The sequence below is a fragment of the Leuciscus leuciscus genome, assembly GCF_965113295.1.
Source record: "Leuciscus leuciscus genome assembly, chromosome: 13".
NCBI classification, from domain to species: Eukaryota; Metazoa; Chordata; class Actinopteri; order Cypriniformes; family Leuciscidae; genus Leuciscus; species Leuciscus leuciscus.
In genome coordinates, this window is record NC_138737.1 from 13,456,593 (window position 1) to 13,472,092 (window position 15,500).

At 37.5% G+C, this 15,500-nt stretch overlaps 1 protein-coding gene across 1 annotated transcript in view; it reads left to right on the top strand.

The window, feature by feature from the left end:
- Positions 1 to 15,500, top strand: part of cacna1fb (calcium channel, voltage-dependent, L type, alpha 1F subunit) — a 47,727-nt gene that overhangs the window by 25,731 nt on the left and 6,496 nt on the right. Inside the window, exons 17-42 of the mRNA XM_082188181.1 lie at positions 19 to 94; positions 480 to 546; positions 626 to 710; positions 948 to 1,050; positions 2,203 to 2,332; positions 2,943 to 3,002; positions 3,122 to 3,228; positions 3,503 to 3,590; positions 4,342 to 4,449; positions 4,567 to 4,619; positions 4,781 to 4,927; positions 5,026 to 5,227; positions 6,335 to 6,493; positions 7,304 to 7,414; positions 7,568 to 7,651; positions 7,934 to 8,062; positions 8,149 to 8,214; positions 8,360 to 8,451; positions 8,621 to 8,780; positions 9,407 to 9,534; positions 9,623 to 9,719; positions 9,801 to 9,903; positions 10,186 to 10,287; positions 10,900 to 11,027; positions 14,157 to 14,276; positions 15,182 to 15,441. Coding sequence (XP_082044307.1) covers positions 19 to 94; positions 480 to 546; positions 626 to 710; positions 948 to 1,050; positions 2,203 to 2,332; positions 2,943 to 3,002; positions 3,122 to 3,228; positions 3,503 to 3,590; positions 4,342 to 4,449; positions 4,567 to 4,619; positions 4,781 to 4,927; positions 5,026 to 5,227; positions 6,335 to 6,493; positions 7,304 to 7,414; positions 7,568 to 7,651; positions 7,934 to 8,062; positions 8,149 to 8,214; positions 8,360 to 8,451; positions 8,621 to 8,780; positions 9,407 to 9,534; positions 9,623 to 9,719; positions 9,801 to 9,903; positions 10,186 to 10,287; positions 10,900 to 11,027; positions 14,157 to 14,276; positions 15,182 to 15,441 — 2,965 coding nt within the window. The remainder of the gene's footprint in view (positions 1 to 18; positions 95 to 479; positions 547 to 625; positions 711 to 947; positions 1,051 to 2,202; positions 2,333 to 2,942; positions 3,003 to 3,121; positions 3,229 to 3,502; positions 3,591 to 4,341; positions 4,450 to 4,566; positions 4,620 to 4,780; positions 4,928 to 5,025; positions 5,228 to 6,334; positions 6,494 to 7,303; positions 7,415 to 7,567; positions 7,652 to 7,933; positions 8,063 to 8,148; positions 8,215 to 8,359; positions 8,452 to 8,620; positions 8,781 to 9,406; positions 9,535 to 9,622; positions 9,720 to 9,800; positions 9,904 to 10,185; positions 10,288 to 10,899; positions 11,028 to 14,156; positions 14,277 to 15,181; positions 15,442 to 15,500) is intronic.

Genomic DNA, 15,500 nt, shown 5'->3' on the forward strand with positions numbered 1-15,500 from the left:
TAACCTCTGCTCTCTCAGATATCTTGCTGAACGTCTTCTTGGCCATCGCTGTCGACAACTTAGCAGGAGGCGATGGAGACGAGAAGAAGAATGAGTGTGTTTTTAAATCATCTCAGATCATTTAATCTCAATTAATCTCTTTCTAACTGCCATGAATATATACCGTGGGGTCCAAAAGTCCACATTGAAAATATGGGATTGAAGTTTAAGCCTGAAAACAAAAACGAAAAGTAAAACATTCTGAAGAATAATAAAGATTTAATAATCTTTCATTAAAGTAAAATTGAGACAAAGCAAATACTAATACATTCTTTGTTATTTTTTTAAATCAGCGTTTTACTATCATTGTTATTTTCAAATTGTTAAATTAGAAAAAAATGCAAAATAGAAGCATTATTGACAAATGGTTTCAGACATTTGGGACCCCACTGTATATGCAAAAACAAAGATTGTGATATGTGATCTATTGATCCTGACAGAGAAAAAAAAGAGGGAGAAGGAGAGGGAGAACAGGCTGATGTTGAAGGAGAGAATGAAGAGGTGAAGGTATGGAAATCCAACTCTTCTGCCATTGTTGTTGAATAATCATCACATTGAGGTCAATCTTTCTTTCTTTTTTCAACAGGTGGACGTGGATGATGAATACGAGCAGGAGCAGGAGGAGGAGGAGGAGGAGGAGGAAGAGGAGCACGTGGAGGGAGATGATGAAGGTGAAGTCCATGATTGCATTTGAACAGATTGTTAATTCTAAAATGTTTTGTAGTTATTTAGCAGACGTTTGTGACCGTAATTACTCATCCTAGGATGCACTAAGAGTCCCTCTGGGGTGTCCTGGGGTTTGGTGTTGGCTGCTCAAGGGTACAGTGGTGACTGAGCTAGATTGTGATCTCATTAACTCAGTTTTTCTCTGTCTATATCTCTTTCCTTCTGTCCTTCTCTGCTGGAAGAAGGGAAAGCTCAGCTCAATGTTGCTGACTTTGCTCCTCCTAAAGAGAAAGTTCTACCAATCCCAGAGGGCAGTGCGTTCTTCTGCCTCAGCAAGACCAACCCGTGAGTGTGCAGTTTTAATCACAAATTCAATGCTTGACCATTTAAAGAGATAGTTCTCTCCAAAAGTGAAACTCTTTCATTATTTACGCATGTCATTCGAACGTGTATTGTATGAATGTCTTTCTTCTGTGGAACAAAAAAGAAGAGGAATTTCTCAGTGTTTTTTTTTTATACATTTTTTTTTTCATGCAATGGAAGTCTGGTCACCAAAACTGTCTGGTTACCAACATTCTTCAAAATATCTTATTTTGTGTTCTGCAGAAAAAAAAGTTCGGAATGCCATGATGGTGAATAAATGATGACAAAATGTATATATAAATATTTTCATTGTGTAATTTTTTTTCATATATAAACAATATTGTTTCTTTTTTACAGCATGACAGTCAAATATAGACAACCATGGTCCAAAATACTAGCCATATTTATTTCTTTTTGCCAGCTATAAATCAATATTCTGCATTATGCCAGAGGAATTAGTTTGCTGTTTGTCACTCACTCCATCTCTAACATGGACATTATGGTTATGTTTGTCATACTTTAATTTAGATGGCTTGACACCGTTAATGTGTCAGTTCTGGAGGTATTCATCAATAAAATAAAACATTTGGCTTCCTAGATTCTTATAGTTCCTATAGTAAAGTTCTTATAGTGCATTTTCCTCAGAAGTAACAGTCAATCATTTTGTTTTTAGTAAACGATTACAATCTCTTTAGCTTTATTAAGATAAACAGCAAAAATCATATTTGACCTTAAGTAGCAGTTTTATTTTTGTATTGGTAACAGCAAAAACAAGTCAAAATCCAGTGTTTATGAACACAATCACATTTTTGGAATGTCAAATCAGATTTCAAGTAGTTTTTATTGTCATTTGAGATACATTGAATATTTAACATTTGCAAAATGCACAATATTGTCTGGAAATGCATTCAAATGCACTCATTTTCACTCACTCAGATAGTGAACTATGTGACACTCATTATGTATTGAATAGCGAATGAGTGGTTTCGAACACAGCATATTCATGACCATGTAAATGCCTCTGTTTTCTCAAGCAGCGTGGCATATAAATGTAATTAAAATAAAGTCATATTGAATTTTGGACCATGTAGACAACACACAGCTGACCACAATTCTCTTTGTGTCTCTCTCCAGGATAAGAGTGGGCTGCCATATCCTGATCCATCACCACATCTTCACTAATCTCATCCTAGTTTTCATCATTCTCAGCAGCATTTCTCTGGCTGCGGAGGATCCTATCAGAGCTCACTCCTTCAGGAACAATGTGAGATTCCTGCTTGCGTGCACACACATGCAGGATCATTAATAGTTATTTACTGCAGCTGACCTTATTGGCATGTTGGACAAGCTCTTCAGTGCCAGCTGAGGAATGCCATCCTTCAATCAGCTGACCGTCAAACACACACACAGCTTCTGTTGCTCTGACACACACACAACACACACACACACACACACACACACACACACACACACACACACACACACACACACACACACACACACACACACACACACACACACACGTAGCTTAACATGATTTACCCAAGTAGGACATGTTCCTGGATCAGAATCCTTGTTAGTTCTGGAACAACATTGGTATCAACCAATCAGATTTGAGGTTTGGGGTCAAGACTGGAGTCAAAGGCTCGAACAACATGCTTATCAACCTATTATTTCCCTGAGGGTTTCGGAAAACATTATGGTGAGGGCTCGGATTGTTTGGTGGAAATCTTCAAGAAAGGATGTTGATCCAGGACTGTGTCCTACTTGTCTAAATCAAGTATACTGTACACAAATAAACATGTCACATACATCCTACTGTACATACTGTACCATCATTTTTCATATTAGGAGATCTGAATTTCTCTCTACAGGTTCTGGGTTATGCTGACTATGCTTTCACTTCCATATTCACTGTGGAGATCTTACTGAAGGTACCGGTCAATCAGTCATTCAATAGTTTTTGTAATGATTTCAAACCGATAAGATAACAGCAACAGAAATGTTGTTACACTGAAATGCCCTCATCTTTTTTGTTCCGTTATCTCTGTAGATGACAGTGCATGGGGCATTCCTCCATCCAGGTTCCTTCTGTAGAAACTGGTTTAATCTGTTGGATCTTTTGGTGGTCAGTGTGTCTCTGGTCTCCTTCTTCTTACAGTAAGTCCACAACACTCATACAGTCATCAAAAGTTTCCTGTTCATAGTTTGTGTAAACAGGTGAGCTGTGATATCTGATGAATGCTCCAGTGTACAGGTATGTATGTATCGCCCTCTGGTGGAAAAAAGTACATAGTGCTCTATCACGCTTTGAATGCAAATATAAAAAAAATCAATAAAATAAAATTTTAGAGACAATGAAGAAGAAGTCCACATATTCAAAGGTTAAATCTCTCTCTCTCTCTCTCTCTCTTTCTCTCTCTCTCTCTCTTAGTTCAAGTGCCATCTCTGTAGTGAAGATCCTAAGGGTGCTCAGAGTACTAAGGCCTCTTCGAGCAATCAACAGAGCCAAAGGACTCAAGGTACATATTTGAGTGTTTTTGTGTTTATGCCCTGTGGTGAAAATCAAGTTGTAATGTTGTGTATATATGTTGATATGCTTTAAGACAAACAATGTGAAAGTTCATAAGTCAACACCACTGCTGAGTATTTTCTCCTTAAAACTGCAGTGAACCAAAGACAGTCTCAAAAACGCAGGTTTAAACCGCCCCTGTTTCCTACTGTCACAAACAAGTAACCAATCAAAGTTCTGAAGAAGGCTCCATGCCGCTACGCGTGGGCTTTTTAAAGTTGTCCAGTTAGGACATGTCATTTTTGTAATAAAGACATTTTAATTAAGGAGTGCCTCGGTTATCAGAGAATTCTTTCTCTACACTGCCTCTTAGATGTTCTACCTTGGACCGAAGAGCACCCAAATCAAACTCAAAAGGAATTGAGCACGCCATTCATCTTGAATCTAAACATTTAATTCCAATGACCAATTTTGACAATATTTCTGTTAATTATAACCTTCCTCATTCTTTCCAGGAACCCTAATCTGCCCGAATAACCTCCTTTCTCTTCATATTTACATCCTCTAAGCTTTTAAGATTTTAAGTATATACAAAAGTTTGGGGTCCGTATGATTTCTGAAATGTTTTTGAAAGAATATTATGAAAAATATTTTGAATGGCCATGGAATTCATTTTCATTTTCAACATCAGTGCTATGGTGTAAACTCAATTTCTCTGATGATAACTGTGTGTGTGTTTGTTTGTGTGTGTGTGTGTGTAGCATGTGGTACAGTGCGTGTTTGTGGCTATAAAGACCATCGGGAACATCATGATTGTCACCACTCTACTTCAGTTCATGTTTGCCTGCATTGGTGTTCAGCTTTTCAAGGTAAAACACTCACACACAAAAAGGCAGTGTACCTCCTGTGCTCTCAGAAATTTAACATCAGCATAAATATTATGTGTGAATGTACTTTTAATGTGTCATTACTGATGTATTTTGTAGGGTAAATTTTATCGTTGCACAGATGAAGCTAAAAACACTCCAGAACAGTGCAAGTATGTCATATTTCCACGTCTGTCATTACATTTTAATTCTGTTCTTACATTAACCACATGTGTGTGCCTTTGGGCAACATGCATGCTTATGTGTCATGAGTGTTTGTGCATCCGTTTGTGCCTTCAATTTGTTTATGTGTGTGTGTGTGTGTGACACACAGGGGCACATTTGTGGTGTATAAAGACGGAGATGTGAGTCATCCAATGGTGAAAGAGAGGATCTGGCTCAACAGCGACTTCAATTTCGATAATGTATTGATGGGAATGATGGCCCTGTTCACGGTCTCCACTTTCGAGGGCTGGCCAGCGTGAGTCTGCCCCTCTGTCATCTTCCTCCATATGTCACTGAAGGTCACCATGGCCATGTTTATACAATATGCTCCACATCCTGTTTTTCCTCGTCCAGGCTGCTCTACAAAGCCATTGATGCCAACGCAGAGAATCACGGCCCCATTTACAACTACCGCGTGGAGATCTCTATATTCTTCATCATCTACATCATCATCATCGCCTTCTTTATGATGAACATTTTTGTGGGTTTTGTCATCATCACTTTCCGTGAACAGGGAGAGGCTGAGTTCAAGAACTGCGAGCTGGACAAAAATCAGGTTTGAAGAAAGTATTCACAACCAATTCACAATTCAATTCAAATTCACAACCAAATTTACTTCCGCAATGTAAAATACACTATTGTTAAAAAACCTGGGCTAACTAAGAATTTTAGAATTTAATACTTGTATTCATTAATTTGATCTTGAACTTTCTTTTCTTTAAATAATTCTAATATATATATTAAAATAGAAAAAACGTATGATATTTCACAATATTACTACCCTGGAAATCCAGAGTTCACACGAAAGCACAAGTTGAATTTGCTCAGCGAGTTTACTCTGGCGTCGAGTACTGATGCTCATTAAATATGCCCTTGTATCTGAGCTGCACCAATCACATCGGGTTATCTGATATAGGCGGGCCAGAGGCGAGCTAAACAGATGACGACAGTTCTGTCATTAGTCATTAGTAAACATTGTAAGATGGCTATGGATGAACACCAGTTGTTTGAAACGGATTTGGCCGCTACAATGAACGAGTTAGACTTGGCTTTTTATCTAAAACAGGAACAGAAGACGGCGCTCTAATCGTTCCATTGCAAGAAGGGCATTTTTGCTGTTTTGCCAACCGGATACGGCAAGAGTCTAATCTACCAGTTAGCTCCGTTGGTAGCTAAGCGTATGGGGCTTGTTGTGATTGGTTGTAGTGTTATTCAATTGCGTGCAGTGAGATTTTCAAATGCATGCTTGGTGCCGCCCCTCGAGCTGGCCGATTTTCTTTAGTCGATGCCAGACCATTAATCTTTCAGATTTAGGTGTGGATTTCCAGGCTACAATATTACTGTATTTTTATCAAATAAATGCAGCCTTGGTGAGCAAAAGAGACTCCTTTCAAAAACAATGAAAATTCTACCAACCCCAAATTTTGGAACGGTAGTGTATATCCTAGCGAAATAGGGTATTTAAATAGGGACACATTTTTCTTTTTCTTTGGAGTAACATGCACTGATAAATTGTTTATAATAAAAACTGAAACGTGTATTAACAGTAAGTATACAGGTTTTCATGTTCACTTCTCATTTTGAATAATAGCCCGTGTGAGTTGAGTTGTGCACCAGTCCAGTGTATATTTTCTCACACTATGTCTCATTTTGTCATTTGCAGAGACAGTGTGTGGAATACGCCCTGAAGGCCCAGCCGTTGAAGCTGTACATCCCCAAAAACCCAGTGCAGTACAAGTTCTGGTCTATAATCAACTCCACAGGGTTTGAGTACATCATGTTTGTGCTGATTCTCCTCAACACTGTTACTCTGGCTGTGCAGGTAAACAGCTGAGTCTGACAACTCTTACAAAAGCTGTATAATCAGCATGTAGAACCACAGACAAAGACATCTATTTTTGGTAATGTGAATCTGTGCTTATATGAGCTTTCTTGAAATCCAACATGAACCTTTATGCCAGTGCTGAAATAGTATTGAGAAATTGAAGTCTTGTGTGGTAGGTTTATGGTGCTTTCACGTCATACCAGAATTACCAATTGACTTATCAAACAAAAGGCCTGTTCACACCAAGGATGATAACTATAACAATAATGATTAAAAAAAAATCATTTTAAATGTAAAAGAATAGCAGTCCACAAAATCACCTATAACAATAACGGAACAGAAGTTGGAATCACTTTTAGAATTATTGTTTTTCCAGCTGATGAACAATAAAAACATTGGCAGCCAATCAGAATCCATCCTGCTTTAAAAAGCATGAGCATTTAAAGAGACTGCATATAATAAACAGAACGATCATGCGCTGATGTGGATGCTAATATAGTTATCGTTATACGGTAGTTATCTTTATAGTTATTCTTGGGGTGAACTTTATGAATTATATGAAGACAGTGAACTGATTGTTTCTTAATAATATAGGATAGTTAAAATGTCTAAAAATGGCATAATACCATCAACATGTGAAGACAGAAGTCAGTGGCACTGATTCATTTAAAAAAGGCATTTCTATACTGAACAAAAAATCGAAATGTACAAGTCTATGAAGTAGAAAAATGAAGGACGAATGATTTGAGGCCGATATTGAGTCGAATGCTAAATGTAGAATCACACTGTTTCTGGATGCTTCCACAGCACTATGACCAGTCAAAGTTCTTTAGTCACGTGATGGACATCCTCAATATGGTTTTCACCGGCCTTTTCACTGTGGAGATGATCATTAAACTGATGGCTCTCAGACTCCGGGTCAGTCCTTTCACTCACTTGCAGATATGATATGTGTTTGCTAGCTAATAAGCTACTGTCGAAAAAGTTGAAATTTTTTGTTTGTTTTCTTAAAACCAATTAAACCAACCTTAATATCTGGTTGATATTTAATGATTCCCCCCCATTTCACAGCATTACTTCGTTGACGCATGGAATTCCTTTGATGCTCTGATTGTTGTGGGAAGTGTGGTGGACATTGTAGTTACAGAGTTTAGCGTGAGTTTCTCTTTTTCTTTATTTAATCAAATAATAGATATCAAAAAGTTAAAATAGTAAAGATTACGTAGCATTATGTGCAGTTTTAGTTAAATTCAGTGATAATTTGTTTAAAATAAAAAGGATTGTCACAACCATCTTTTGAGCCTTAGATTCTAATGATGATCATAATTGTCTTTAATCCAGACATTAGCTCACTTATAGTTGATGCACAAATTAGAATCACATTGTATGTTTCCTGTTTGGCACGTATGTGAATTTTTCTCCCTTTTTTCTCCTTAGAGCTCAGAGGACAGTTCTCGTGTATCCATTACTTTCTTCCGCCTGTTTCGTGTAATGCGATTGGTTAAGCTACTCAGCAAGGGGGAGGGCATTCGTACACTCCTCTGGACTTTCGTAAAATCACTCCAGGTCAGAAGACAATGATTACAAAAACATTTTTCATATTTTGAGCAAGTCATTTAGTTTAAATTTGTACTATTCTTTTTGTCCCTCAGGCCCTGCCGTATGTTGCTCTTCTGATCGCTATGATCTTCTTCATCTATGCTGTGATTGGAATGCAGGTAACTAGAGGCTGTGGAAATGTATCTATTATTGTACATAATTTATTATAATTTTCGTTTATATCATTTTGATTATTTTTTAAATAAACAGATGAACAACTGTTGAACAATTAAAAAAAGAATGAATGATTTCTCTCTTCGTCAGACATTCGGAAAGATTGCCATGCAGGACCACACGCAAATCAACAGGAATAACAACTTTCAGACCTTTCCGCAGGCTGTGCTGCTTCTATTCAGGTGAGAGAGAGTGTTTTTCTGTAGCTCAAACAGTAGAGCGTGGTGTAAGCAATGTAAAATTCTTGGGGTTTGATCCCAGGAAATACATGAACTGATAAAAATCTATACCTTGAATGCAATGCAAGTTGTTTTGAATAAAAGCATCTGCATAAATGTAATGCATGTGCAGGTGTGCAACGGGTGAAGCGTGGCAGGAGATCATGTTGTCCAGTCTTCCAGGGAAACGCTGTGACCCAGAGGCAGACTATGAGCCCGGTGAAGAATTCACCTGTGGCAGCAACTTTGCCATTGTTTACTTCATCAGTTTCTTTATGCTCTGCGCCTTCTTGGTAATTGCACCGAATGTTGTTGTTATTGTTTGAATTAACTCTATTCTTGATAACTTTGCAGTTACATTATAGCTTTATAATTTCCCAGCTTCTCTTTTCATTTCTTTTTTAAGAAAACGTTTCAATTGATAAGTACGCAGAATTATGAATTCATTCTCTCGTTTTAGTAAATCATGGTCACGAATTAAGAATTCATTCCCACAACTTATTAATTGGCTTCCCTCATTTTAGTAAATAATAATAATGTTGAACTAATTTAATTGAATCAAAATGAGGGAACAAATTCTTGCAACATGTCAACAATTTAGTAAAACAAGTGGAACAAATTATTATATTGTTTGCACGATTTACTTACAAATTAGTAAAACATGCTGAGGTATTAGTAAGTAATTGTAAATTCGTGGCCACGAATCCCACAATACAATTACAAAACATTTACTGAAAAAAGTTTCTTTCTGACAAATGTAACTGACAAATGTATGTCCCTATAAATAAAACATTTTGTGCAAGACATTTTTTTTTTATTGTTGAGCTCTTCATAGTAATTATTATGCAGGACATAGTAGCCTTTCGTTGGCTAAAATGATTTCAATGTGATTTGCATAGTCTTTGTTGTGTATTTTCAGATTATTAATCTGTTTGTTGCCGTCATTATGGACAATTTCGACTATCTGACCCGTGATTGGTCAATTCTTGGACCACATCACCTGGATGAGTTCAAAAGAATCTGGTCAGAGTATGACCCTGAAGCCAAGTAAGACTATCAGTCTCTCTCTAATGCCTTTTATATTTAAACAAAAAAAACTGCTTCAAGACAGATTAAATGTGTGTTTGTTTTCCAGGGGTCGTATTAAACACCTGGATGTTGTGGCTTTGCTCAGGAGGATCCAGCCACCACTTGGATTTGGGAAACTCTGCCCTCATCGTGTGGCCTGCAAGGTAAAGACACGTGCACAAAATCCATCTTGTGTGTTCTCTTCCCTCATCATATCTGTCTTTGTGTCTCTCTCTTTTTGGCAGAGGTTGGTTGCAATGAACATGCCCCTGAACAGTGATGGTACAGTGACCTTCAACGCCACCCTGTTCGCCCTGGTCAGAACTGCGCTCAAAATCAAAACTGACGGTCTGTACTGGCGTACACACAAACACAAACACATACTCATACATTTCATCTTTCTGTTACAGAGCTAAAGATTATTCTTATGAAGGTGTGCTTTGCATATAAATCCATAAGCCCTTCTGTCATTGTCATCTTTTTTTTTCTTTTTCTAAATTTAACCACATGCAATAATATAGGTTACCAGATAGAATATTAATAGACAGTAAAGCTTTTTGTATAAGCACAGAAGCATGATGTTCTTATGTAGCTCTGTAAGCTCATGTGGCTGTAATGTGTTGTTCTCAGGGAACCCTGATCAAGGGAATGAAGAGTTGAGGATCATCATTAAGAAGATCTGGAAGAAAATAAAACCCAAAATCCTGGATGAGGTTATTCCACCCCCTGCTGGTAAGTTTTTATCCATTACAAACAGTATCTAGTTCCTCAAATCAGTCAAATGACCACATGGCACCAGGGTTGGATTATTTTTTTTTTAATGAATTATTTGACTCACTTTCTAAATTTAATTAATTGCAAAACGGTCACACAACAACAAAATGTACAAGAGCATATAAATCATATCTGTGTAGTTTCTGGTAGTTTTCTGGGAAATTAGATGTTCTTCCATCATGGTCCATAAAATTAAAGTTAATTTAAATAGACATTTTTGTTGGTGGAATTTCATACAGCGATTATTAATATCTAAGGTTTCTGGAAATGCCTCATATATTGTGCATGTGAAAACATGTTTATAAGTGATTTACTCCAAAAAAAAAAAAGGAAAAAAGAAATGTAGTATTAAATAGAATATGTATTATTTAAAAATGTCATTTTTAATTTGACTTTACATTTTTTGAACGGTTGACTTTACATTATATTTTTGCCTCCAGTTTTATTTCATTGGCATTTAAACCACATCCTCAGTTCAGTTCTCAATGCTGCACAAACCTAATACTCATACAAACATAAGAAATGAGTGCTGTTGTATTTACGTCATTCAATGTTGCTTCTGTTTTACAGATGAGGAAGTGACTGTGGGTAAATTCTACGCTACGTTCCTGATCCAGGACTATTTCAGGAAGTTCCGTAAAAGGAAGGAGAAAGTGGGTCTGGAAGATTCAGAGAATGGTAACCCTTCAGCTCTACAGGTAGATCTCTTCTACATTTTATTTTATCTGGGCACATACCGTACATAAATTGGCTAAATCACACATTTTATGCAAATGCCCCACATTTGTCCCCACATGTAATGGGTTCATACAAATCCCACATTGAGAGATGAAGCAGACTAAACCAACAAAAGTCTTTAATTTAGATCTGTGACCCTGGCAGTCTTCATGCCCAGGATCACTTTACACAGTTTCTGATTATTATTCTCTGTGGGTGTGCTATCATTGGAAGGTTGAGTTTACATGTGTGGGTTTTGTGTCCAATGCTGCATGTATTTCATCATTCTTACAGACCATTTCATCTGTGATAAGGTGGCCCAGGTTGCTTTTCAACAATCTGCCAATCTTAGAGTAAAAATGTTGCTGCACGCATTTAATCCTGGACAAAGAGTTATTGCTCACGACTCAGGTGGGACTTGAACCCACAATCCCCAGCTCCGGAGGCTGATACTTTATCCTTTAGGCCACTGGGCCTTCTTTCAGCATTAGCAGTGTAGTCTTAGTCAGTAATGCTAAGTATAAACCACAGCATTGTGATTTTCTCTTCCAGCCTCACTTGGGTTTTAAATGATCAGCTGTTATGTTCGCAGTCTCAATCATACTTATATGATCTCAGCTAATTTATCAAGGACTCACTTCAACTTCATCAGACAGGTTATCTTTGATAGGTGGATATTAGCTTTTCTACAATTTTAACTTGAGGCAACACAAATTTGAGGTTTGCTACCTTGATGGGACTCAAATCCACAATCCCCATCTCCAGAAGCTGATGCCTTATCCATTAGGCCACAGGGCATTTTTTTAGCTTTAGCCATGTAGTCTCCAGTGGTGGACAGTAACAAATTATTTTTACTTTGTTACTATACTTAAAGGTGCAGTCTGTAAATTGTAGCGGCATCTTGTGGTGAGGTTGTGAATTGCAACCAACAGAAGTTACGGTGTCCGATAGGAAAAGATGTCGTCGTCTGAGACAGCAGCTAAGCAATTAGGTTTCTTTACAAAGATAAATTAAGAAATTATGTTTACTTAATTATTCAGTAAAATTATATGTTTTTGCGAATATTATTGTTACTTGTTCATCATTGTGTCAGTGTTTTATTCGCTGACTTTAGCTAGCTTCTTTGCACGAAGAACAACATAGTGACGAAACGTGCTCTGTAGTAGTTTGTCCGTTTAGGGCTACCGTAGAAACATTTCGCCGCAAAATGGCTATATCAATTTAAGGGGACCCGCGGTGTATGTAGATAGAATTAGCTCATTCTATGGTAATGAAAACATAATGGTTCATTTTGTAAGGTCTTTATACACCACTGAACACATAGTTATGTATATGATTTAGCATTTCTGTCAACAGATCCTCCTAAACATTACACAATGAACTTTTACTTTTACTTCACTACATTCCACAGTATAATATTGAACTTTTTACTCCACTAAAATCATTCATTGTTATTTTGAACTGAAGAAACTGTCAACTGCTTCAAGACGCAATAGTGGTGTCCAATTCGTGAACAAGCTGATTAATTTGAATTAACATATTTAATCGGTTCCCAAATCTGATTGCATCTATTCTTGAGTCAACAACTCAGACTCAAATGATCTGGTTTGAGATCAGAGCGAGTCTCCAGTTTAACAATTCACTAAATTCACAAGTCTGATTCAAAATGAGCCAAGAACGGGAGATCCTTGGAGCTTGAGTGAGTGCACGACTGAGGCTGCTCACTGCAGAGCCATGGGTGGAGTGTGAAGTCTGGCGTAATGGGTGGAGCTAGAATGTCCAACCACACCCTAACCCTACCCATAACTCTATCCCTCCACCCATAACTCTATCCCTCCACTCATTAGATCCACAGAAGTGGAGCTGGACTAGGTCAAGCTCAACCCATAACGTCCAGAAAGGGGGAGCTGGATGTCATTTGGCTCTGCAGTGAGCAACACTTTGAGCGACTGATGGAGCAAAAAGTAAGTCACTGATGCCGAATTTTAGGATTTCTAAATGAAATTCATATTTAGGTGACGACTCTGAGTTGTTTGTAAACTAAATCTGCTGTAAAATGGCGAGTTTTTTAAGCACATTGTATAAAATTCTTAAATGTAGACATGTCTACATTTGTGGATTATCATCTGAACAGGGTAAGTTTCAGGTAAAAACTAAACATAATGTTAAAATAATGCAAATCAATGCCCATGCATCTTCCCTGCTGCTGTAGCAGTTTCAAATGATATAAAACTATTGTGTTTGCATAGCGTTCTTAAAATGTTAACACATTTTATTATTTTCAATTGTTTGCATACTCGAATGACACGCATATGATACGTTTTTGTAATACAATAAAATGTTTTCTTACTTGCGGATCAATACATATTAAGTGTCTGCATAATCTACCTTATTGACTAGTGCTGGCTACTTGGAAATTCATAATTATTACTAATGATGTCAGACTGATCTGTAACCTATTTAAGCTCTATCTGTGTCATTAAAAATCAAGTAAAATTGAAAAGGATACATTTTTCTGGAGTAATATTTTAATAGGATATCTGTACTTTTACTCAATTTTGTGTCCTTGCTTTCATCCACCACTGGTTTTCTCAGTTAGTAATATTAAGTATAAGCCACGCCAACACAACAGTAATGTTATTTTATCTTCTAGCCCTACTTGGTTTATCATCGTTATGTTTGCAACCTCAGTCCTTTTAATTTGATATCAGCAAATTCATCGAGCAGGAGTCACTTCAGTTTCGTCATTCAGACATGATATCTTTGATCTATGTGGCTGATAGCTTTTCTACAGTTTTAACTTGAATCTGTAGGATTGTAGGTTTGGCAACACAGATGTATGGATTTTGACCGAAATGGGACTTAAACCTACATTTCCCAGCTCCAGAGGCTGCTATCAGGCCACTAGGCCTCTGTCCTTTTTACAGCAAATTTTTTTTTAGAACCCGTTTGAAAGCATGCCAAATCTGTTAAGCTGCTGGGCCACCATTTAGCGGCCGGTTTCTGAGTGTTTTTCTGGTCATTTTGGTGTCTGTGTTGTATAACTCGGCTGTATGGTGAGCTGCATATATACTGTGGTACCTCTCTCTTTCCGCGTGCATCTGTGTCAGGCAGGGCTGCGAACTCTGCAGGACTTGGGGCCAGAAATGAGACTGGCCTTGAACGAAGATCTGGATGAGGATGAGGATGGTTTGGAGGAGGAGCAAGAAGAGGATGATGCTCATTATAAGGTGCTTATCACTTGAACCATCAAGATTCTTTTGGAGCAATTTTTTGAAAATTGAATTAGTCTGTTTTTTAATCAATTAACTGAATTTGTTTTGCATAATGAGTTTATCTTATTGATTCACAAAATTGAAAATATTACATTATATCCAGATAGTCAGAGACAGAAGAATTAAAACATTATTCAGAATAATGAGACACATGGTCTATTGAGACGGATGGTAATTTGAGTACCAGATTTACTCTGACTGGAGCAGATATCGGGTAATTAATAGGGGTTCGGGCTGAGGATTTTTTGGTGTAGGTGTAGATGTTGTGGCTTGGTTGGTAAAATGAAATGTATATGAAATGAAATGAGTATATAAACAATTGCATTGCCTTTACGTCAACCAAACAGTGTATGATTGATAATAGTTTGCTTTCTGTAAAGTACACCGCATGTATGGTAAGTTGAATAATTTTTGGCAGCACACTTTTAAAGTGCTCTCAGTGTTTGCATTGTTAGCCACACAAAAAGCTTACGACCCAGGTGGGACTTGAACCCACAATCCCCAGCTCCGGAGGCTGATGCCTTATCCATTAGGCCACTGGGCCTCTGTTTAGTTCTACTTTTGTTTATCTTCTGTAATAATCAAATCCTTAAAATTGATCAGTGTCACATGATTCTCCAGAAATCACTCAAATATGCTGATCTAGTGCTCAAGAAGTTTACTTTTTTTACTGTCACTTTTGATCAATCTAATACATTTAATAAAAGTTTGGATTTCTTTAAAAAACAAATCGCACTGATTGCAAACGTTTGAACAGTAGTGTAAATATAAATGATAATTAAAAAATGGTCGTACTTTGTAATATTTTATTTTAATATAACATTTTGGTGTTTTTTGCATTCACATTGCTGTCCTCTTAGAATGAAAATGGCTATGCGGGCCACACTGAGCCCTCAAACAGAAGCCGGCGCTCCTCTTTGGCCACTACTCCCAGCGTCGCTCCTGTTCCTGTCCCAGGAGATGGCATCTTGAATGGGGGACTGGGACGTAGGAGCTCCCTTGCAAAAACACAGAATGGGAACGGTGCTCTGGAGCACGAGAACCTCAGGAGGAGAGACAGCACGCGTTCCTCCCTTCATTACCAACACAAGAATGGTGTGATCGACCAGCTGCCCAAGAGGTCAATCTAGTTGGTTGCATTGCATTTATTCATATTATACATTATACCTCATATTATGT